This window comes from Mesoplodon densirostris, chromosome 3 (genome assembly GCF_025265405.1).
Source record: "Mesoplodon densirostris isolate mMesDen1 chromosome 3, mMesDen1 primary haplotype, whole genome shotgun sequence".
NCBI classification, from domain to species: Eukaryota; Metazoa; Chordata; class Mammalia; order Artiodactyla; family Ziphiidae; genus Mesoplodon; species Mesoplodon densirostris.
The window spans coordinates 80,270,502-80,295,803 of record NC_082663.1 but is presented as its reverse complement, the minus strand read 5'-3'; the positions used below and the strand labels follow the sequence as shown (position 1 = coordinate 80,295,803).

Below are 25,302 nucleotides of genomic sequence, written 5' to 3'. Positions count from 1 at the left end.
CTGTCTACATCCACAATCTTTACAGCACTTCTTTACCGAGAAGAATTTAGATTATACTGATTCTGAGCTGGAAGTCCTGAGCTGGAAACTCCTTTGCTACTAAGGAAACTTTCTTCAGAAATAACCTTCTTGCTTCTATATACCCGAAGACAGCACATTAGAAGATGAGTGACCAAAAGAAATATGGAAGTCAGAAAGCTGCACACCATTCAGGCAAAATCTGGTTGGAGAGGAAAGCTGTTCCCAGGATTAGTGAGCTTCCCCAGCTAGCCTGTAGGTGGGTGTGTTTAACAGAAGGAAGCAATGGGAACCCGCCTGTCAGCCAGCCTTTTGAGCTAATTAGCTCAGCATACAACAAAGATAAGTGAGCCTGGGAGGAGGGCCCCCTGAGGGGTCTTTAGATTCTGGGAAATGTCTGATTGGCAGATGTTAAAAGAGATTCTTTGGTAATCCTGTGCATCAATGAGCTGCACAAATTCAGACCAGGACTGCAAGAATTCAGGCATGAGGACACTGTGCAGCAGACTTGCACAGGCAGACCCAAGATGGACAGAACCTTGGAATCCTTGAGACACATCATTGCCCAAGTCTTGCCTCACAGAGACCCGGCTCTAGTCTTCAAAGACTGTAAGTACTGAAGGGAAAGACGTTTTTTGACTTTTTTAGAAAGTAGTCCTAAATGTCTAGTCACATCCTATTTAAGTATGTTTTCTCCTAAATCTCTGTAGTCGTGTGCTGTGGTCTAAGTGGTATTTAACTTGTTCCTGACTTCAGACAGAATAATTTCATTTCACCTACGGGTATCAGTCGCTGGGATATTTTGTCAGTGATACATCTTGTTAACCGTTTAGAAGTCTGTCTTAAAATCTAAGATTCGCCTAAGACTTAATGAACTTTTCCAGATGATTTTTAAATAAATCAAGACTGATTGGTACTAGGATTAAAACTAAAAATAACTTGAATATGATAATAAAGTATATCTCTTTTTTAACCTGGTTAATCCTCCATACCATATATTAGTTATGTTAAAAAGGTATTGTGTTTGAAATTTTTTGTTGCAAACAAATTAATAAATTACAACTGAGCTTTTAAATTTTGATAACAAATTATAACACTTTAGTTAAAAGGCCAGTAAAATGAAATGTCTTCCCACTTCTGCAACAACGCCCTCCCTCTCCCCCCCAAAAAAAATCTAAACAGCTATGGCAAAGTTATTTCAAAATCTTTTTTTAATGGTTATGAAAAATAATTCAATCAAGATTTCCAATTCTAGCAATACTGTTAGACCATTTATCTGTAACTTTGTTTCTGGAACCAATTTGATTTCCTGCTGCTGCAAAACAGACTATCTTCACCTTGTATCTTATCTACAGTGGGTTTCATATTACAAAGGGCTTCTGAAACAGAACTTTGCTATGGAACTGCCCAAAAGGTAAAATGCATATGGAATTTTTTTTTTTTACTTCAATAAGTTACAGCTTTCTTCTTTGTGAATCTCGTATGTTTGTCTCCATCAAAACATCAATGGTTTGTATTTTTGCTTTCTGATTTCTGAATAATGTTCGTTTCCAGATGTCCTTTTAGTTTATATTTCTCATATGTGTGATGAAGAGAAAGAAATGTTAGGCAATTTTATTCTATAAAATGTTCTTCTTAGAAATTAAATTGTAACCCATTTGCCCACTAGGGCATAAAGTGAAAGCCTGCTCTTTCTTTTTTTTTCTTTCTTCCTTTTTTCTCTTCCTTTCTTTATTTTGCTTTCTTACTCCTCTTACTCTTTCTCTTGCTTTCTTACCTTCTCGCTTTCTTTTAAATATTGTCTTCAAGCATGTGTCAATAGCTATGTTAGAACTAATAAAAATCACTCCCTCCCCCAGTCTAGCCTGGAGTCTATTCAGGTTTGGCTTTTTTTTTTTAAATGAAAAGGGGAGGAAAGAATGCCTCTCTCCTACAATAGCACTGAATTCACTAGTGAAGGGTAAAAAGGATCTTGACCTGCCTAAGACTTTGGATAAACTGTAGAGGACCAGGGATCATATGGTGAGGGTTTGGTTAGTAGAAACAGTAAAAGGAAATAGAGGTGAAATTTTTCACTGAGTTCATTGTGAATTTAAGAAATTTAATCTGAAATTATATGGCCCACTTTTTGAACTGAACTAAATCCCAGCAATTGTTTACAGTTTACCAGAGAGAATAAAACAGAAAAGGATTAAAATAAACCATACGTTAGGTTCCATCATCCAGGCCTTTGTGGGAACTCTTTTATATGGAAAAGCAAAGAAGTGTCCTGTTTTATATATTTCATTCCTTAACATAGAACTTAAATTTCATCAGATAGCATTGCCTGCTTACCCTAGAATGGGCTGCCACTCTGCAACTGCTTGCATGGCTTAATAGGTGTGTATTTTAACTTCTGAGCCTCTCCCTTCAGGTGTTTCTAATCTGAAAAATGACTAAATGAAAGTAAGCCAAATGGCAGATTTCTGTGCCAGGGGTTTTTATGATATCCAAACATCCAACCACTCACCATCCTCATGGAATAAATGGGAACAATTTCACTTACTTTCTGGGGCAGACATCACAAGTCTGCCTAGGGCCTATGCCATGCCTCGGCAACCTACCATGCATGTGCCAGGGTTTAGCACATGGACTCCTTTTCTTTGGCACACCCATAAGTTGCTGCCACCACAATCCTGCTTTACACAGCCTGTAAAAAGCTACTATCAACCTTGAATAGCAGGTTCTAAGCAACCTCCTCTCCTCCTAGTCACTCTTGGCTCCTTTTCCCCCACCCCAGGCCAGTCTCTTTTTGCCAGAAGGAAAGAGCTAAGCACTTGAACACATCACTGCCAAGTCCTTAAAAAATTGCTACCTTGCTTTCCTACAAGATGAAAAGCCAATTCAACAATGCTTAAAACCGTGCACAGTTGAACAAAGGAGCATAAAAAAATAATAATAACATTCTAAAAGTGTTTTTCTAAATTTCTCTTCTGTGATGCAAAGGCAGTTTTTTTTTCTCTTTATTCTTCAGAAACATATAATACAAGGAATGTAAACGATCATTTGATTAATTTGTTGCCCTCCCTTGGCTTTTGGTTTGTTTAAAAACAAGCAATAGTAAATTGAATTTTCTCTTCAAGTTGGTCAGGAAAAGTACCCAGAGAGTTTTCTGGTCTGAGACCGATGCACGTGGGGATAGTTACATTCATTTAAGGAAATAAAATATGAATGTTTTTCTCAGCCAAGGAGGCCCTCCAAGTGACATTTTGTAATGCATTAAACCTCTCATTTGTTTTAGACAGGTGTTCATCTGGCAAAAGTTGTAATTTGTTTTTTATTTTCTTTCCTGAAAGGAAATAAATTTCATGACATTTTTTCCCTTTTTCTCTATTTTGCATTTCACATGAAAAATAGTGGAAAGAAATTTTAAATGAGGTGGGCTCTCAGTTTGTAATTTGCTCATCTAAGCTGACACTGGACTGTTCTCCACTACCTAAATGGCTCCATTTTGTAACAGGTATCTCTGGGAGTCTCTACCACCAGACAGAATCTCTCTGCAGAGAAATTAAGGCATATGTCCATGTTGCCCTTCCTTCTTGGCTTTGTGCAACATCCAGTTTCTTTTCACGTGTCATGTGTCACAACCAAAGATGAGCTACCCTGAAAGAAACCCTTGTCAGCTCTTCTGAGAGTTTGTGTGTGAGCTTACTATCTGTTTGCCCCTGTTTAACAATTTCTCACATGCTTTCCCAAAGGAAATCACCGCCCCATGATTTCAAGATGTCTGCACTTTCAGATCCTACTCTGAGCGTTAACCCTTCAACTTACAAGAGCATAATATGCTTATCTGCCATCTTGGGATCCTCCTTCATGCATTAATAGTAATGCTAAGATGTCAGTCCTCATCATGTGATTAAGGCACTATGCTAAGAATGTTTACTCTTCACAGCAAGCCAATAACGTAGGTACTATTGATTTATAAGTGAGAGAACTGAGGCTTGTGGAGGTTGAGGTGACTTGCCCAAGGCCACACCTAATAAAGTGACAGAGCCAGGATTCAAATTCTATCTTCCAACCTCTCACCTTTAGCCACTGCAAGACATTGCCTCTCAGAGATGTTACATTACCATGTCATTTGTGCTGTCATGGCAGTATCTGTTAGGAAAACAGAGGTGGAACTGAAATGGACTCTTCTGGGTGTATGGAGAGAGCCCATTAAATAGGCATATCTGAACAGGAGTGTAACAGGAGAGTAATAAGGGAAGGGCATTTATGAGGAGAGAGAACAGTTTGTCCAAAGGCAGATCAGGCAATACAGGAACAATGCATCAGGGGAGGTGGAGACAAGGCTGAGAAGGCAGGTGGAGTCACACTCAAGTATAAGCAACAGGGGTCCATTAGAGTTAGCAGTGATCGTAGATTAGTTCTGGAAGTGTATGGCCGCATGTTGTATTGGGGAAAAGATTATATTGACAACTGCTGCAGGTATACTTCCTGATACTAAGCTGGAGAGAATTGCAGATTTTTCACAGCAAGAATCCTTTTGCCCATTCAGGCAGGATGCAATACATGCCTATAGGGAGAAACCACTTTCACTAAATAAAGGCCAAAATCAAGGCAAACTTTTTCAGATAGTTAAAAACTATCTTAGCTATCATTAAAGCCATGAGAACATGCTGGTTTCTAGCAATGATTTATAAAGTGAAATGTTAGATTTCACTAATGTTTCCCAAAATTTTATAATGAAAAAATACGGTGGAACATTTAACTAAACATTGCACAATTAGAAGAAAAATTTCTCACATATTTGAAGTGCATTAACTCTTCCATTTGAGGAGACATTTTCTGCATGAAAGGTTGTATTTATACCAGTTAGGTGAATACTTCAAAAAGTACATTTTTACCCTTTGGAAAAATTGGACCATACTATAGAGCTATTAAAAACATCTTAGCAATCATGAATCTGGCTGTATGGAATGCAAGACAGGAAAAATTCTCAGGAGTCAAGTATTTTCCCCATCCCATGCTTTTTAGAGTAGTTATCTAAAATCTATAAATTTGATGATACATTTATGGTTTTTGCATTTCACATAAAGGAATGGAGTAGGATGTGAGGGATGAAGGCACTTGTGCAGTAAAATTCCTACACGTATTGCATTGCATTCCACCACAGAAAGTGTGCTGGAAAGAGCATGGTTAAAAAACAAAAAACAGGGACTTCCCTGGTGGCGCAGGGATTAAGAATCCACCTGCCAATGGCGGGGACATGGATTCGATCCCTGGTCCGGGAAGATCCCACATGCCACGGAGCAACTAAGCCCATGTGCCACAACTACTGAGACCACGTGCCACAACTACTGAAGCCCGTGCGCCTAGAGTCCGTGCTCCACAACAAGAGAAACCACAGCAATGATGAAGCCCACGCACCACAAGGAAGAGTAGCCCCCGCTCTCCTCAACTAGAGAAAGCCCGTGTGCAGCAATGAAAGACCCAACACAGCCAAAAATAAATAAATAAATAAATAAATAAATTTTTTTAAAAAAGTGAAGTATTGTTATAAAAAAACCCAAAAAACAAAAAACTCCACTGCTTGCTAGCTCATTTTGGATTAATGATGGCATCTTAATTACAGTAATTTGAACTCTGATAATTTTAGCATCTAAACTGTGGGTGTCCATTCTACTGAAAAAACCTATTCAAAAGCTAGTTTTACTTTATCTATTACAGGACACAACTATTTTTATTTGAATTTATACTAAAAGAAAAATGCAGATTTCATTTCAGCTATCTGTGGCATAAGCACTGTTCTCCTTTTTTCAGTAAAGATACATTTGGCAGAGTTTAAATACTGAAAGTCTTAGTGCCAGAGGAAAATTTTTCAAAATGGAAAAAAAGAAGTGGCTTCTTGATCACTTAATGGCCATATCTGTCTTAATACATTTATTTCTCAATATATAAATAAGATTTAACAAATCAACATAAAATATGAGTGGCACCCATCCTGTGATCAAATCTGGTGCCTCTTCATGATCTGCTGTCTCATCTCACCATAGGCTTTTTTTTTTAACAGTTAAGATTTGTTAGCCTGAACTCAACTTTAACAACTTCTGAAACTCATGTGTTAAGTTACAGCCCATAATAGGATACAGCTGCACAAGGGTGAGTTTCTAAGTTATGATTTTTCTGTTTAAATGATACGGTTTTACTGATTATGTGCTACAGATTGATTTAAGAAATGTAAGACAACTTTAGAAGCCCTTCATAAAAGAATCTTCTTTATTTAATACATTTCATATTGGTGTTTTAACCCCAAAGGCTCTTATTTCTTTTCTTCCATGTTCAAATGCTCATATAAGTTTAGTCTGTCAAGGCAGTTTTAAAAATCCTATTTTAAAAGAAAAAGGAAAAAAAAAAGAAACCTACTGAAAGTTTAATAATGACAAAATAGGCAATTATTACACTCCCTGTAGTTTTCTACATTCTCTCTCTGGTGTCCTTAGAATACTGTTTGAATTATGGTTTTGCTTTTTTTTTCTACTGGGATGATAATCAGTTGATCCCTATTTTGATCTCATCCCATTAATGCAGCTGTGGGAACCCATCATCTAGTCACCACCCCTTTCACACTTATGGGCTGTATAGTGTAGTTTACATTTTTCTCATGTGCCTCTGAACTATGAGTTATAGTTTTGCTGGCATGTTTTTGTCCACACCTAAGTTGGAGGTCCCAGGAGGGCAAAGCCATACCTTGCACTTCTATGTAACCCCCAAGGTGTCTCCCACAGGGCCAGGCACCTAGGAGGTGCACAATAGACTTTTCTGGTGGCTGATTTGTTTATTTTCTCCCTCACAAAAAGGGGGAAGATTTTTCCCATTGTCAAGTGAAATATGATGAAATAAATGGTACCTGGTACTTTCTAAACCATCATCCATTGACACCTTAATCACAGCCTAATTGCATGCAGGGTTAAGTTGACAGCCCCATGAAACAGGAGGCAGCATGGAAGAAGGATGGGCTGTGAAAATAAACACAGCCACCTCAGGCAACTTCCCCAGAACACTGCCTCAGGTTGGCCTTGGTAGAGCAGCCCAAATTATCCCATATACCACACTGGCAGTGACTCAGATTGCCAGTCCTTATATTCATCCTCAGGGTCTAGCCTCAACTCTGGGTCACACAACTCTGTGTGCACCAAGCTCTTTAGAGCCAAACTCTGTCCGTGCCTTGTACATAAACCCTAGTTGGATAGCTGTGGCAGAGTCATGGAGAGCTTTCTTATAATGACTCTACCCGGGGAAGGTATGTTACATGCCTAAAGCCACATTTGCACAGATTTGGCCATTCTAACTAAACAACTGGTCAGCAAAGTAACAGTGTTTGATTTTTTTGTTTGTTTTTTGTTATCTTGGATCCTCTGTTATCTAAAGTCAACAGTCCTACAAAGTCTCTTAAATATAGTGCAATGTCAGTGCCCAATGGCACATGGGAAAGATATCAATATATACTTCCTAATTGGTTAAGTGGATTACATCAGGTTTTAGTCTATGTAGCTTTTGTGATTGGATGACATCATTTGAACCATGGTGCACAGATAAAGCACATTTGGGAGCTCAGGCCTGCTATTGCTGCTGCCGTTCAATTGTGATATATTTAATGACCTTTTATTTTAATGTCTTTGTGATTCCCTCTTGTTCCTTGATATTCTCTCCCCTCTGCCTTCTTAAAAAATTACCTTGTACATCCAAAGATATTTTTTAAGTGTTATTTAAATTTCTCCCCAGATGACTTATAGTTCAGCAATTTAAAATTCTAAAGGTGAAAATTAAACCAAAACGCACGATGTACTTCTTTACATATTATAGAGAATCTCCCAAGAGGTTAATTTTGTAAAATAAAAAACAACCCAAAGGATCTTAATTCCCTCAAAGAAAGTGTTCAGGGTAGAGAATGGGGACCAGACCAGAAAAAAAGAAAAAGCAAACAAAAGAAACACAACCAGCTTCCCAGCTGCTGAAGGAGCTAGGCACTGACTCTGGAGCGTTACTAAAAGAAAATAATGCTGGGAACAAAGCAAGACTCAGCTGTCTCAGCTCTGTTGTGTGGCTATGGCTACCTTTGAAAGAGTATCTACAGAAAAGAAGAAGGGGCCCAAGATTCCTACATATTGTACATGACACACAAGCTGTGTCAGCAAGATTCCATTAGCCTGGTCAAAACTTGTCAAAGCCTGAGGATGGTTATAAATGTTTAGACAGCTGGCTCTGTTGGTCAGTGTCCTGGAGTTAGCCAAGCCAAGCACAAGACCCAAAGGTACCCCATTTTGCATGAATGGCAAATTGGCATCACGCCTTGAGCTTGCTGCTTAATTTATCTGGGGGTCCTTTTCCTATTTCTCCTCAACAAATCTAAGGAATCACATTGACAAAAACAAGTTGTACATGATTGAATTGCTAGAATAGAAAATACTAATTAACTTTATTTTAAAGTATCACCTGCTAAGGGTAATTTAAAGATTATATTACAATATTGCATAACAAAAATCCATCTGTTTGGAGGCAGAGAATCGATTTAAAAATATGGTTATCATCTTGAAAGCCTCTTAATGGTTTATCCTTAATTGGTAGCCTTTCCAATTTGTCTTTAATTGTTTTTGGCAAGGGAAATTTTGCCCAGCTAGAATTTTTTTCTCATGTAAGGCATAAAGAAATTGCTTCTTTTTTTCTTATAGATTCATAACATAACATTCATAACATACTTTTAAGACCCCTTATTACTGACAAATGACTGTCTTCCAGGCAGGACTTACCTGGTATTAGCTAATTGAACTGGGCAATGAACTATAATGTTTCTACTTTCCTGAAGCACAATCAGTCATTAACACTGATTTCAAATAAGAGTTAGCCCCTCTCTGTAGTTTTTGCTAAGAGCAGTTCTATTGCCATTAGCATTTATTAGAAAGTGAAAAATTGTGACAGACATCCATGTCTCCAGATTTTGAGACATGTAGCATTTCATCTATTTATTTTCTGTCCATTTGACTTTAAGCTTTGACTTTAAGAGTGAATGATATTAAAAGAGCTTTCTTTTTTCCATCTCTGAACTCTTCACATATTTTGGAAATAAATTAAAAAGCACAATGTGTCCAATTAGAGAATTTTCAGATTTGAGACTATTTTTAGAATGTTTAATGATATGGTTTCCAATACAAGAACAGTCAGTCTCAAAGATGCAACATGCAAGCATATAATCATGCCTTTTCCTTTCTTCCTTCACCTTCTCTAACCACAAATAATAGCTAACACTCTAGTGCTTACTATGTGTGAAGCTCTATTCTGAGCATTTTCCATTTTAAGCTTTACAGCAACCCTGTAAGGTAAGTACTACATTTTAAAGATAGAACAGGAGCACTAGGTAGGTTTCTTACAGCAGTAAAGACAGGATTCAAACCCAGGCATTCTGGCTCCAGAGTCCATGCTTTTAACTACGTAAGGAAACTGCCTGCCTGTTGATAAAATGTGGAGATAGAAGATGCAGTACACGTTTTATTGTGTTCGAACCAAAGCCCGTATTTGAGGACTCTTGTATAACACACTCTATAATCCATGGGGCATTTACATCCTCTCCATCTCAGAGTTCCCATATGAAAACATATATCATGTGTCCCTATTAGCATCTTCATTGTGTCCAATCTATGAAAATGACAAGCTCTGAGTTTTTAGGATAAAGGCCCTCTGAGTGGCTTCATGCTCCTTCCAGACTACAAAAGGAGCATTATCTTGCTTGCTGCATCTCCTACTCACTCCTCATGGAGATTTTCTGCCCAAGCTCCTCCCAGAGAAACATCCTTCCTGGGCTCACCCAGATGCATAAGAGCAACCGCACATTCTCTCCAAGTATTTGTGCCCTTGTTCTTCATGAATGGAGCCACTACAGGCAGCACATCACCTCAGGCAAAGATAAAGGACAAGGAACTCTGTGTTCTTGCCTTTCTCTCCCACTTGGGTAAAACTGAGGCACCAGAACAATAGGATAAATTTCCAATTATTAAAAGAAACAAACTCCCCTTGCCCTGTCTCTTATCAAATTGTACCCCCTTCCTAATGGCATCCTTGCCTATTGCTCCCATACATAATTCCACAGCTGAGGCATTACTGTTTTTCTTACTCTTTTTGTCAAATGCCACTCTCACTCCTTTGAGAGCACAGCTTCTATCCCTTCCCCCATCCCGGTGTAAATCTCATTTTTCTGAGGTGGCTCAGCTTAGGCCCTCCTTCTATGCATATTTTTATTCTTTAATTAATTTATTTATGTGTTTTTGGCTGTGTTGGGTCTTCATTGCTGCGCGCAGGCTTTCTCTACTTGCGGTGAGTGGGGGCTACTCTTCCTTGTGGTGCGCGAGCTCCTCATTGCAGTGGCTTCTCCTGCAATCAAATTGTAAGCCTTTATGAACAGAGGCCTATTTTGACTGCTTTTTTTTTTTTTTTTTTTTTTTTTTTACTCTATACCATCAAAGACAGGGTTACCAGATAGACCAGTGCCTCACTGCTGGTTAACTGTGGTGTTCTATTACACAATTCCTGATCCCAGAGACTACTTTCAAATCCTTTTCAACACAGTGTTCCAGGCAATCAACATAAATGGATTAGAATTGACACTCTGAGACAAAAGTACCATTCCTGTTCAGGATTTCCCTAAGTCCTGGTTATCATGAAGGTAAAGCCCCAGCTGGCAAGCAACTTGTAATCACATGTTTACTCTGCCCAGGCTTCATCTTTCTGCACCGCCTCAGCCATCTCCATCTGAGCCATGGCTGCCACCACCACATCCATGCTGTGTGGGCACCATGGTGGTTCATATAAGAAATCTCCTATCTAGAAGGAAGTCTTGATCTCTCCATGAATCGTAGTACCTTCACCTATCTTCTGTATGTTCATTCAGTTGCACAGTACAGACATGTAGTTTTCTTAGATTCCAAATGAATTCAACTACTGCTTCTAGATGAATAGCCCTGTGCTAGATACCAAGGAGGCTACAGAGGAGAATGAACCAGAGTGCCTGCCATCTAGAATCAGTCAGCTGTGAGGCAAATAACATAATACTGTACTCTATAAGATGAATTGTTATCACAAGACATTTCATTCCTCTGGCCAGAAGTAAGTCCAGCCAAGTCTGACTTGATAAATTTAGCCTGGAGCACCACATCTATTTTATTACATGGCTTATAGGAGATTAAGTGCTAAGACATAGGGCCACTAATGGAATAAGAGCACAGAAAAGTACATTCATATGAGCTAGAACCAGTGAGCAAGGCGTGATGGAGGACGTGGCATTTCCTCTGAACTATGAGAATAAATTGGATGGATAGAAGGGAGCGGCAGAAACAATACTCAGGATAGGAAGGAGAACTTGAACCAAAACACAGGGAAAAAATATGCAGTATATGTTCAAGGACAAGTAAAGACACTGCATTTGCTGAAGCTAATTGAGGATTTCTGCTAGAAAGGGTCAAAGGTTGGATGGTCAAAGTGTTCCACATTGTCGGATGTCTTCGTTGGTCAACTGCCTTCTGTGAAGTTTGATGCTGAACTTTATAATCAAAGAGAAAGCTTGAGGAAGGAGAAAATGAAAACCTCATTTATGAAAGACTTGCTTGGGGATCTAATTACCACTCTGAAAACGCTATCCTGTTCAGATTTTAAAACACAGTGAAGAAAAAAGTATCCACACTAATGTCTATAAACTGCATAGCAAATTGTCATCTTGTTGATGTGAAAATTTTCAAAATTGCTGAAGAGGTTTGTCTTAGTCAGCTTGGGCTGCTGTAACAAAATACCATAGACTGGGTAGCCTAAACAACAGAAATTTATTTCTCACATGTCTGGTGGCTGGAAACTCCAAGATCAAATTGCTGGCACACTCAGTACTTTGGAGAGAGCCCTCTTCCTGGTTTGCAAATGGCTGCCTTCTTGCTGCGTCCTCACAAGGCAGAGAGAGGAAGCTGTGGTATCTCTGTTCTTATAAGGACACCAATCCCTTCATGGGGTTCTACCTCATAATCTCATCTAAACCTGACTGTCTCCCTAAGTCCCCACTGATTGTGGCAGGCACAATCAGACAGAGAAACTTGACCTTGACTTTTGTTCATGCCCCTCTTCAAAGGAAGCCTGTTCCAAAGCCCTCCTTGGTCTTTTGTCATTTCCTCTTATTCCTCTTGTGGTCTCTCCTTTAGCCATTATTCCTTGAAAGAAGGGACTGGAATGGTAGGCTTAATCACAGCCCCCTCTGAAGCCCACAGCTGGTGGGTATTTACAACATTGTTTTAAACCAGAGCAAAGTGTTAGCTGAAGATTAATCAGGATACCTGTTCACATGACACAGACTGCTCATTCATTGTGACAGTTCCAAGCTAGAAAGTGTCATATCACTTGTATGAAAAGAATACAGATACTAACCCTTTACTTTGTTTGACTGCCAAGAACAAGTATCAGAAAAATGGCCCATAGAAAATGGTAGGTGAAGTAATTCTTGTGCAGAGCCTCCTACACCTTTCCTACCAACAGCCTCACAAAGTCAACACATCTTCCATACCTTTGATGACATTCAAATATTCAATTAACCTTTATTCTTCTTCTAAAACGCTTCTAATAGATGTAGACATGCATGAAAACAACTTAAATTCCATTATAATTAGGAGTGGCTCAGGATGAGCAAAGAGCTAGACTATACACCCAGACCAAACTAGGTTAAAAATCCCAAGGCTAAGACTTAGTAGCTGTGTGATTGTATCCTGAGCATCTTTTATTTCTTATTTCTATGTTGTGGATGATAATACCTATTTCTAGAGGGTATTGTAAGAATTAAATGAGAAAATGCCTAGTGCCTGGCATATAATAGGCACATGATAAGAGAGATGAGAATAGCAACTTCGTCCTATCCTACTCAGGACTTCTCAAGCTTTAGTGTGCATCAGATTGCCTGAGAATCTTGTTTAAAATGTAGATTCTGGTTCAGTAGGCCTGGGAGCATGAGAGCCTGAGGGGCCTGGAAGGTGACTTGAGGAAGTTTGGAATGAGAAAGAGTATCAAGACATAGGGTCTTCTATGACTTGCCAAGAAGTTATTTGTTCTGTAGGTAATGAAGGACCCACAGAAAGATTTTTAAGATGTGAGTGATTTAATTAACCATAAGATTCAGAAAGATTACCTGGAAACAGTTGAGGATGGGTTGGATGGGAGGGTGATTGGAGTCAAGTGGGTACTGTGGTATATCTGGTTAGATATGAACCAATGCAGCAGTGGCAATATTAACTGAGAGGAAGTGATGACTATCAGAGACATCAGGATGTGAAACTGACAAAATCTGGGCATTTATTAGATCTGGAGAGAGGAAATTAAGTTTAAAGTTCCTGTCAGGTTTCTGATTTACGTAACTGGGTATATGATTATATCACTTTCTAAATAATTTGGGAAAAGAGTTTATGGAAAAGAAAATGGGTTGATTCTGGGAATATGTTGAATTTCTGTGACATCCAAATGGAAGTATCTGTTAACAAAGCTGGAGTTACAAGAGAATGTTTTGGGAACTATTGGCATATATTATGGTAGATGGATTCATGGAAATAGGTTCTGTCATTCAAGAACAGTAGAGAGAGAAGCAAGAAAAGACAAGGCTAAGGCTCTCATGCAAATCAACATGAGGGGTGAGCAGAAGAAGAGAAACCCACAAAAGAGACTGAGAAGAAATGATAGAAATACAGAAGAAGAATCAGGGAGAATACTGTCAGAAAAGCTTAGGCAGATGAGAGTTTTTAGAAGAAATTGATCAGCTGTGTCAAATGCAGTTAGAGGTCAAGTAAATAAGGACTGAAAGTTAGAATTAGTGATATTTGCCAAGTAGTTTCAGTAGCATAATGTAGGGGAAAGCCAGATTGTTGGTGGGTTAAAAATGAATGGCAGGGGGACTTCCCTGGGCGTCCCGTGGTTAAGACTCTGCGCTTCCAATTCAGGGGGCATGGGTTGCATCCCTGGTCAGGGAACTAAGATCCTGCATGCCACATGGCATGGCCAAAAAAAAAAAAAAAAAAAAAAAGAATAGTCCCAAGGTTGAGTGTTTCTTTTAATTCATTCATTCATTCATTCATTTGTTGTCTTGAGCATACTTATGGCCACTGAGGAGTGAGTAAAGAGAAAACATTTAAAAATAGGAAGCCAAGAGAATTACTAATAGAACAATGCCCAGAAGAAGCAACACAACTTCATTTGAGACTGAAGGAAATAAGGTAGAGCTGGGCACTTGTGCAGATGGGTCACTAGATGTAGGGAGGGATATCACATGCTTGGTGGCTTAAGTTTGTAACGTGAAAGGCAGGATCATTGGCTGGGCACTGAAGGTGCAACTGCAGCTGGTGACTAAACTGTGTTGTGAGGCCTTTCCTCAAATTTGGGTGGTTTTCTTCAGCAGTACTTGACCCTTTGCTTGCCTTTTCTTTGACATTGTCCATGAACCTTGTTGCTACTTCAGAAAAATAAAGGAGCATGTGTTTCATAAATAGAGCATCTTCAGATATACTGATCTTTGAAATTCCAAACAGCATGCTGGCCTTCTTCCCTCTGCACTCCATTCATCTGGTTTTCCAGTAGACATGAGGAGACAGAGATAGAAAGATGGATTGTGTGTGTGCATGTACATATGTTTCACTCTTTAGAGGTGATGACATACGTAAGACCATCAAAGAAATCTTCCAAGGTTGCAGGATAAAAAATTTGAAAACTGCTACATTTATTCAAGCAGAAATTTTACTTAGTACCCACCTTTGAACTCTTTAATCCACACAGTTTTACGTGCCAAAATTCTTGTGTTCATTTTACCTAGATATGCATGAGTCTTCAGCTTCTTACTCCAGTTTTCAGCTGAACATCATTCAACAAGGAACCAACTTAAAATAGCCGGTTAATGGCCCTTGTTGACTATCAGAGCAACAGACCACTGACTTCGGTTTTAGGCTTCAATCTTCAAGACATCTCTGCTGAATTCTGTAGGTCACAGGCAAATTGAAACACAAATCAGCCTGCTCACAAAATACTTGTTTTCCTGTACATGGGAGGGAGAGGAAGTTGGGGAGCAGGAATACAGTTTAGGAAATAAAAGTTCTAATTCTATTTTGGGTTACATCAACTGGTGGAAAATATTACTTCAAATATTTTTGAATGAATGAAAAATACCTGTAATTACCAAGCTCACCTTGACCACTTAGCATGTATTTTTATTGGTTAATTCAATTATCTCCTCTGATAGTCTTATATTTCCCAGTTTCTTTCCCAAAACACATCTTAAATACTAAAAACTACAGTTCTTAAATATACACAGGCATCCAATTCCCTGGGCGTCTTGCGAATTTTCCTGAACTACACCTTGTAAAGCTGGAAGATGATGGGTGACCTAGGAATGAAGTGAAAGAGCCAGGTGCTCTGGTCAACAGCTTAGAAAGTGGTTGTGCAATGATTTTGCCTCCAGGTCAAACTCTGTGACTCTCCTGATTCCCTGCAAAATAACAAAACCCAGCATTTTGAAGCACATGTATTCAGAAATATATCAGGAGAATGTCAAAGGGCATAGACACCATATTACGCAAAGAAAGTTTGAAAGAAGAAAAGCTCTTCAATCTAGAACCTTAGGAAACCTGAGAGTTGTCTATTTTAGTACACTTTTATACACAAGTGTGAGATGCCAATTCAAAACGGTTTAAGGAAAAAGCAGATGTGTTGGTTCAGGAGCTTAAGCTATGACATCAGAACTTAGTCTTTCTTTCTCTATCTCTTGGTTTTACCCTTCTCTATGTTGGCTTTCTTTTCAGCCATGAGTCTCCCTTGCCTGGGCAGCACCATACTTCTCTCCTATAACCCCAGCAACTCTAGTGAAAAAGGAGAATCCAGTCTTCTGACATTTCCAACAAAAGTCCTGGACTCATTGACTCTAAATGACTTGACTTTGGTCTAATCCCCACTCCTCAACCCTGGAGAAGACTTGGTTGAAGGAAAGGTGGTTCTTTAAGGAAAACTTTCATGCTATTCCTACAAAGAGGGAAAACAAATGCCAGGGAGGCAAAAACAACAGATGTCCTATACCACCTTCAAGTATGTCATGGGTTCTCATGAATACGGGGATTAACCTCTATGAGGTCCCAGAAATGAGAAATAGCCCACTTGCATGAACCTTATAGGAAAGCAGATTTCCGCTCACTCCCCAAAATGACCTTCTTATAGTTAAAACCATTAGCATTTGAAATGGGCTACATCAAGATGTGCCAATTACCAGGTCCTTCCGTGTGTCCAGAATCAGGCCAAATGGGCAGCTGTCAGTGGTATTGTGCAAGGAATTCCTGCATCAAGCAGAGCTTTGCCTGCATGACCTGAAAGGTCTCTTTTGCCTCTACAATTCTATTATCCTTGTTAATTTCCACAATTCAATTTGCAGTACAGGATAAACAAACCAACCTAATTTGATCTGGAACTTCTACAGGCTATCATAGGTCATTTAATCTAAAACACATGGCTGTAGCCATTACTACGTTTTCTGAAGTCATCTAACAGACGTGGTCCTTAACAAGGTTTCCATGTTATTAGTTTCACTTATATTTTTTTTTCCCAGCCTCCTGCTTGTTACACAATTGCTTTCATTCTCCTTTGGATTAGGGTGGAAAGGAGCATGAAAGAGTTTTCTTCTTTCTGCCTTTCTCCTCTTAAATCTTATAATAGGTGAGTTCCAATTAAAATTACATTGCTTGGGGCTTCCCTGGTGGCTTAGTAGTTAAGAATCTGTCTGCTAATGCAGGGGACACAGGTTCCAGCCCTGGTCTAGGAAGATCCCACACGCTGCGGAGCAACTAAACCCAGTGTGCCACAACTACTGAGCCTACACTCTAGAGCCCGTGAGCCACAACTACTGAGCCCACGTGCCACAACTACTGAAGCCTGCACACGTAGAGCCTGCACTCTGCAACAAGAGTAGTCACCACAATGAGAAGCCCCTGCACTGCAACAAAGAGTAGCCCCTGCTCGCTGCAACTAGAGAAAGCCTGTGCACAGCAACGAAGACCCAATGCAGCGAAAAATAAAACAAATAAAATAAATAAATTAAAATAAAATTACACTGCTCATATTTTTACCTCTGAATTTAGCTTTCACTTTGCAGGTCCAAGAATCTATGAGAAACAGGAGTGGGAGTCATGGATAATCATAGATCTGGACAAAGTTTATTAAAGAAAATTTTCAAAGAAGGAAGAGTGAGATTTTTAAATTTGTTATCAAAAACTAAGTTGTAAATTTAATATACTGAAATGCTGTTAGAATTAGGGTGCCAAACCACTTGAGCCATACTCATGAAAAAATAAACACATTTGTGTTAAATAGTATTTGTTTCTTTCACAACTGAAAGCACCCCACACCTCCATGCCACCCAAACATACACATACTCCCTTCTGCTTAAACTGGAAGTGCCTTGTTACACAATCCAACCCACAAATAAAATGTTGTTTTTGCTAGAGTATGTCCATCCTTAATAACTGATTATATTTCTTGTCTTTTTCAGTGAATGTTGTGTCAATGTTACAGGAATTTTGGGAAAGCAAGCAGCAACAGAGGGCTGCGTTCCCAAGTGAAGGTGTGGTGGTCTACGAGTCGCTGCCGTCTCCTGGACCACCCTTTGTGAGTTATGTGACCCTCCCAGGGGGAAGCTGTTTTGGCAACTTTCAGGTAAGAAGCAACCATAAATTGATCAGTGAAAGCTGATTGAGTTAAAACAGAGTAAGCCCTTTTATAAAATGGTACATTGTAAGTTTTCTTGAGTCTAATGAAAAAAGTTATGCTACATTCCATTATGTAAGAGAAAAATTGGTCAGATGTTCCCATTTTTTTAAATGGGAAGTATTTTTTATTAGGGTGTTGTCCCCTGATATTTCTTTATGGAAAATGAATTTTATAGTATTTTATTTGCCTGATTGCTGCTGCCTTTTCCCTCAAATATTTTGGAATAAATCTTAAAGAACAAAGGAACTTGGGCAAAGTCCTTCCATCAGGACCCTTCCATCAGTAGAAAGTCTTCACATCTATGAAATTTGTAATCAAATACTAATCAATCTACTACACACGAAAGCATCAACCTATAGCAAAGGTTGAGGGTCACAGGGCTGGGTTCAGGCACCTATGCTAATCCCAAGTTCTGCCTCTGAATAATTGTAGACCCTTGGGAAATGTATTTAACTTACTGATTTCCCTGATTTTGAGATGGGGAATAATACCCACAGGGTAGGTTGAGAGTCATATGAAATATACATGCAATGTGTTTATCTGATATATAACAGATATTCCAAGTATTGTTTTGATAATTAGTATAAAGACTCTTCCAGTTGGCTAATTCTTTGTTATGTTTATCATGGGTGTAAATGATGATACATTTCTAGTTGTACACCTGTTCACACAAAAACATTTGTCTGCGTTAACAATCAGTATCTGATTGTGTGCATAACAAATACTTGTTGAGTGACTAGGAAATACCAAGCACTGGATCAAGTAATGAGGATATGGTCCATACCTTAAGGAAAGAAATGTACAGAAATTATAGTAATTACATAGTAATATTAGAAGGTCAATGAAAGCACAAAAGTTGGAGCTTCTCAATTTACCAGTCACCTTTATAAGTACCCCTTTAGTGCAGTAAACTCTCTCTTAATTTTCAATAACTGGCAAAAATCCCTCATTTATAGTTTATGGACAATGTGAAACTCAGAAGCGCTCAAATTTCCCTCTTAGCTTTGACAACTAGGAAGCCCAGAGGCAAATTTTCAGTGTATCTCTTCATAGTATGTCTATAAAACTTAGTGTCGTGTAATTTTTAGGACTAACCTCATACTTGATATTATTTATATTTCTAACTTTACTCTCCCTTTGAACTTAGTGTGCCTCACTCATTTATTTCGTCCTGTTACCATGTGTCTGTTTTATATTATTTCAAATGCTTTGTGTGCCTCACTCATTTATTTCGTCCTGTTACCATGTATCTGTTTTATATTATTTCAAATCCTTTGTGGAGTAAGGGGAAGATATAGTTTAATAAATAGACCCACAAACCTATGTCTGCCTAGGGAAGTCAGAAAAGAATTCATGGGAAGCAATCACACACTGAGATGTACAATTGAGGGTGTCTTTGCCAATTGGTAAAGAGGAGATAACATTCTCAGCATAGGGAACAGTGTGTACAGAGGCATGGTACAAGAGAAAAGCACAAGAACTTTCAGAATTTGGGGAGCCTAAGTGTGTCTGTGACAGGAAAACAGTAGGAGATGATGGTAGGCACTCACATCAAACTATAAGGGGTGTTCATGCTTTGCAAAGAAGAACAGGTTTTATTCTATATAAAATCAAAATCCCTGAAAGATTCTGAGCAGGAGCATGATATATTCAAATGTGTTTCAGAAAGCTTACTCTGACAGTAGCATGGGGTAATTTTAAAGAACTGCTTTCAAAACTTCTGACACCACCAGCCAGTGAGGTCTTGCCTTCTACCCTGAGCAGTGGTCAACAGCGGATTTTTACCTCTGGCTAATGAAAGTGAACTGCCTGATTAGGATGATTTGAAAAGGGCTCTAGAAGCCTTAGAACAGAACTTGATGGAACCCTAGACACTTAGACATGGATGGGGAGCAAGGGAGGGGGAAGAAAGGCAGCAAATGAGGAAAGGATTCTCTAATCCACATGAGTCTGCAGGTCCATCATCGAGCATTCAAGGTGAAGCCTGCCTACTCATAGAGAGCTCCCATCAGATTTCCCATTCAGGGGAGGCCTCCTAGGAAAACAGAGCTGCTCAGCCACAGAGCAAGGTTTTGCCAGCCACATAAATGAATGTTTTTTTTTGTTTTTTGTCCATGAATGTCAATGGACTAAAGATCACCAAACATTTGAAGAAAACCAAAAGAAAAAAAAATTTTTAAAGACCAAGGCAAGCAAACAAAAGAGCAGAAATAATTCAAGCAGCAGAGTATGTAAAAGAGTATTAAAATAATTATCTTCAGAAAATTGTGGAAAGATAAGTATCCCTAAAACAGCTACGAAAAAAGAAGCAAGCAGGGAACAGGAAATTTAAAGTGTGATTGCCAAATTAGAACAATAAAAATAAATGAAAAATGAGTAAACAGATGAATAGACATAGATCACAGCCAAATTAGTAAAAGGTAACAAAGTAAAAAGTGACTAGTAAATTTTCTAGAACTTAGAGCAAGAAGACAAAGAGATGGAAAAAGAGGACAGGAGACATGGGGATAAATCATGGAGGTAAACATTAATCTAATAAGAGTTCTAGAAAGAGACAAAGGAAATAAGGGGAAGAAATAAGTAACAGAAGCAATTTTCTTTGAGTTAAAGAAAAGCACAAATTTTCATATTGAAATGACCCACCGTATTCCAAGCAGGATCATGACAAAAAGTCACACAGCTCTGTGGCTATATGAGACTTAGGGACATCATTCTGTTTAAAAGATGGATCAAGGGACTTCTGTGCATTGACCTCACTGTTTTTATGGTTTTTGTTTTGTTTTGTTTTGTTTTAAGGTAGATTTGATTTATATGTAGGATAGCTATGGGGGAGCTGATATGAAATTGGGCAAAAACTGGCAAACTTGGTCAAAAAAATTAAAAACTATATCTTTGAAAAGATAAACAAGAAAGACATTTGTGAGTAAGAAAAAAAAGTAAAAGACATACACTACACTCAGCATGAGAAGGGGGATGTAATCATAGGAGTGTAATATAAAAATACTACATGAACTATTAAAAAAGCATAAAAACTTAGATAATACTGACTTTCTCCTGGGAACTCTTTTATCTTTGCAATTCTTCTATAAGTCTAAAATTATTTCAAAATAAAAAGTAAAAAAGAAACAAAAATGGCTCCAATGGCTCCCTACTATTTTACCTTCTTATTAAAGTCTGAATTCCTTATTCTGGCAATAAAGACTTTACAACTAGCCCCAACTTTCCCAGCTTTATCTCCTGAATTCCTTTCTGACACTCAGTGCTTCAGCCTGACTGTCCCTCATCCAGGCCTTGACCTCTTCCAGCCACTCCACACTCATACTATGACATACTCATGAAGTGCTGTTACCACCTTCTCTTCATGTCTAAACCCTGACTATCTTCCGGGACTTCACTTAGATATCACATTTTCCATGAATTTTCCCTGAATCTCCCCCCTAAAAATCTTTACCTCTTCTGATTTTCCAGTGCAGTTAGTTATCTCTGCTTCTCTTCTAGTATTTAATGTTTTTTACCTTATGCTACAGCTACTTATGTGCATGTTCTGTCCCTATAATAAAATGTAAGTGCCTCAGGGACAGAGTCTGTATCCTTATATCCCTAAGATGCCAAGTACTGGGCTTTGCATATAGTAAGTGCCTAATAAATGTTGTTGGATGAATAGCTAAATGATGAATAACAAATCCGAAGAATCAATGAAGTTTATATATGTCCTTTTTAAAAACAATATAATCACTATTGACAGATATACAAAACAATATATACTATTACATACAACATAATATATCAACTAAGGTATTTCACCTCACTCTGCAAGATGGTGGGCTAGGAAGGAAAAATCAGTAACATTAAAATCAGCTGATATTATTATGTTCATATCTGTGATTAAAGTTTTGAAAGTGGATTAATTTGAAACTATTGATTTAAAAAAAACCTTCTAATTCTCTCTGAATTTCATTTATGCAAAATAACTTTCCCTCCACCCTATACCCATGATCTCGAATAACCAACATTTGGCCATACACACCCATGCGTTATGTTTGTTCATATGTAATAACTACATTCATTATGATGTACTTAGAATATAATGCTTTTGACAGATCAGTGAATAGATCTAGAGGATATGAGTCTAAGAAATTCTAATGTTCTTGTTTTTGTTTTTGCTTCCTTGAGAATTATGAATTTCCCTATCGTCTCATAAATTTCTACCCCAAATTATAAGACTTCCCGTATGTAGTAAATTTACCATCCTCCTTATGGTCTCTAAAAAATAGAAAACAAAATTTAAAAAGCTGAACTCTTCAGCAGGGAAGCCTCTTGGTGATTTCTCTGATCATTTCAGGGTTTCCTTTTCCTTATGTTTAAATCATCATATTTTAAGGTTCTCAGGAGGATTGTTAACATCCTTGCTTTAAAAGATCCAGAATTTCCTGAATCAAATATGTTTTGAAAATGTGTTTGGGTGATTGGCTGCCAAATCTTAACCTATTTGGCTCCCCAAAATGTGACTTGAGAAAGGAAAACCAGGAAGGCAAAAAAAAAGAAAGAAAATTTCTCCTAAAGCAATGTCCTTACACTTTTCTTGGTTAGTTCAGAAACTGTCTTCAGTGGTTTCAACTAAACCGTCTAAATGTTATTTTTACCATATAACATTTTATCATATTTTTGCCAGCAGTTGGCCTTAAGAGCCTACATGCTCATTCCTGCAATGCCTTTCATGTAATCAAATGTCACCCTTGTGCATTGCAAATCATTTCATGATGGATTATTAATGCCAAGACCATGTGCTGGGACATGGAGAAACCATTATGCCAGCAGTAGCCTTCTTACTGAGCCGTGGACGTCACCTCCAACGGTGCCAAGTAATTGAAAATACTTGAAGTGGAGTATGGGATTGGACTGCCAGATTACTCCTTCTGGTTCATGAAAGCTGTAAAAGATTATGCTCATTCATTCTTTAGAAAAATGGTACTCAGACTGAGCTTTAGTTTTCTGATTAATCAAAGGAAAGCAGTCAAAAGGCTCTGGTGGACACAAACCACTGGTTTTATGCAAAGAAACCTCCCACTGAAGTAAATGGGAGGCTTGTGTCCAAGAAGACTAATTAAAGAATTTTCAGTTAGTTTTGACGCCACAATCCAAAAAAAACAGAGAGCCAGAGGGAAAGAAAGCAGCCATAACCCTGCCTTTTAACTGTGCCTTCACAAACTACTTCAGTATAGAAAAAGAGAAGTGAAAATATGATTCAGTTTTGAATTTCTAAACAATAAATAAAATGATCTACTGTTATTAAATTATTTGTCTTTTAGAAAGTTATACTGAAACACATTAGTGCTTATTGTGTCTTTTATAAAAGAAACTATCTTCTAAGGCATTAAGTAGAAATTCATGCATCTTGGGTGTATTTTCTCTATGCCATTTTTGTCTAGGCAGTTAATCCTTCCCTAGCCCCATATCATGACCATGAAAACTTGCAGTAATTTCCATTTTTTACAATAAGGGCAACACAAGGGCCATCAGATCAACGTCTGGCTCCCCTTTTGATGAACTCAGAAGGAAAGCCACTCATTATTTCAGCAGCTGTTTTTGTTTCCAAATCCAAAAGGGGGGACTTAATTGAGTATTTTCTCTTATTTTATATTTTGATTAAAAGATTTGTGATTCAAGTTTTGTTTTCAAGCCAGTGATGTGGTCTTCCATATAGTCTGCTAGAATGATTTGGATTAATGTATTTTACTCTTATTTGGAATAAAAAGTAAAAATTCTTTGAGTGTAGTACCATGTGATTACTTATGTGCAAAAGTTATGATTGAATAAAAAATGTATCACCTGGCTAAAACATTGATGTGATAGCTCGATTTATTTGAAGTGTAGAATACTCATTCAATGAGATGTCATGCTTTTTGTCACATATTTTGTTATTGTTAAAATTGCTTTACAGAAAAGCAGGTGGTAAACACTGGGGTCAGGTACTTAGGCTATTTGTATCATGCCAGGTGCTGCATGAAATTGAGACATTTAATATTTCCAGAGGCAAGCTGTTGATTGATTTTTTTTTTTTTTTTTCATTTCCAACCAGTATTTGGCATTGTGTAACAGGGTCGCACAGTTGGGAGGTGTGAGAGGGAACACTCAGAGCAGATGAGTTTCTTCCAAAGCTCTGTCTCTGAAAGGCCTTCCATTTTTATGCCACTTGGTTTTCAAACCAAAGCCTTTGCCTGTGAAGACACCTGGAAAAACTACTTTTCCAAGGTACATACTACCTAAAAGGATAGAGGTTTTGTTTTAGTCACTTTTAAGGCAGTAAGCACACTTCACCTGTATTATTAGATATAAAACACATGTTTTATACTTTCATGCGTTGCATGATTCTTCTCAAAGTCCAGGGAATTAAAAGTATATTTAAATCACAATAGAGTAAGTTTATAAAATTAAGTTTTTCCCGAGAGAGAAGGACTAAGAAAATTTGATTAATTCATAGACTTGGCTAAATGGAATTGTAATGCTCTCTTTTTTTACTGATTATTAAATAAGGCCTAGCCTTAGCATTCCATGCTCCAAAGAGAGATTTAGTTCCTGCCATAAAATTGAGACTACTGCCTTGTACTAATGCTGTTTTAATGCCAACTATTACTGTTTGAAATCAACCATGACCTCTTCTCTGTCTCTAGAGTTGTATACCTTGACGCAGATGCACAACATGCTATGCAATGTAACTTAACTTCTAAAGGAGGTATTTCCTGGTAGAAATCTCCACAGGAAAGCATCCTGTTTTGCAACTAATGAGACTCAAAGATAGGAAGGTTAGTTATAACCCCTTCCCATTTGAAAGTCATATGTCAGCTAATGATCAGGCTTTCATGGCTTGCCTGTGAAACTGGAAGTGCATATTGTTTTAATGAGACCTAGTTATTCTCCAGAACCCTTTGCTAACTTTACTTTTTTAAATCAAGCAAAGTGAATAGAGATATTCACATATTGTTGTTTCAAAGAGAACAGCAGCACATAGTGAAAGGAATGCTTAGGAAAAGTCTCCGTGGTAAATAGACTTGGGACAATCTCCAGGGGAGTCCCCCAGCCTTAGTTGATAAACTTTAGGAAGATGCTCACTGTCTCACAAGCTGCTGAATGAGGAAGAAAGGCTGACTCTTTCTTTCCCCACCCTACCCACCCATCCCTCTCCATGCAGAGCCAAGTCCTTTTACATCAAAGCAACTATAAAAATAAACCAAAACTTTGAGCCCTGATCAATTCATCTTGTCTTCACCTTAAGTTGAAAAAAGAATAAGAAGAAAAGAAAAAAGGGAAAAGAAAAAAACCTCAAGGAGCAAAACAACATGGTTTTGTAATAGTTACCAGGGACCTTGGTCTAGGTATGTGTGTAGAATAGCATTTGTGGCAGAGGTAAATGAGGAGGAGGCCAGGTGGTTTGTATTATAAAAATAACATTCTGACCCACCATGTGCATGAAACGTTTCTTTCAGTTGACAGGAACTG

General features: G+C 38.1%; 1 protein-coding gene across 1 annotated transcript in view; it reads left to right on the top strand.

Moving 5' to 3' along the window:
- The first annotated feature begins 545 nt into the window (after window positions 1-545).
- Window positions 546-25,302, top strand: part of LIX1 (limb and CNS expressed 1) — a 46,215-nt gene continuing 21,458 nt past the window's right edge. The window contains exons 1-2 of the mRNA XM_060091823.1: window positions 546-627; window positions 17,588-17,751. Of these exons, the coding sequence (XP_059947806.1) occupies window positions 546-627; window positions 17,588-17,751 (246 nt within the window). The remainder of the gene's footprint in view (window positions 628-17,587; window positions 17,752-25,302) is intronic.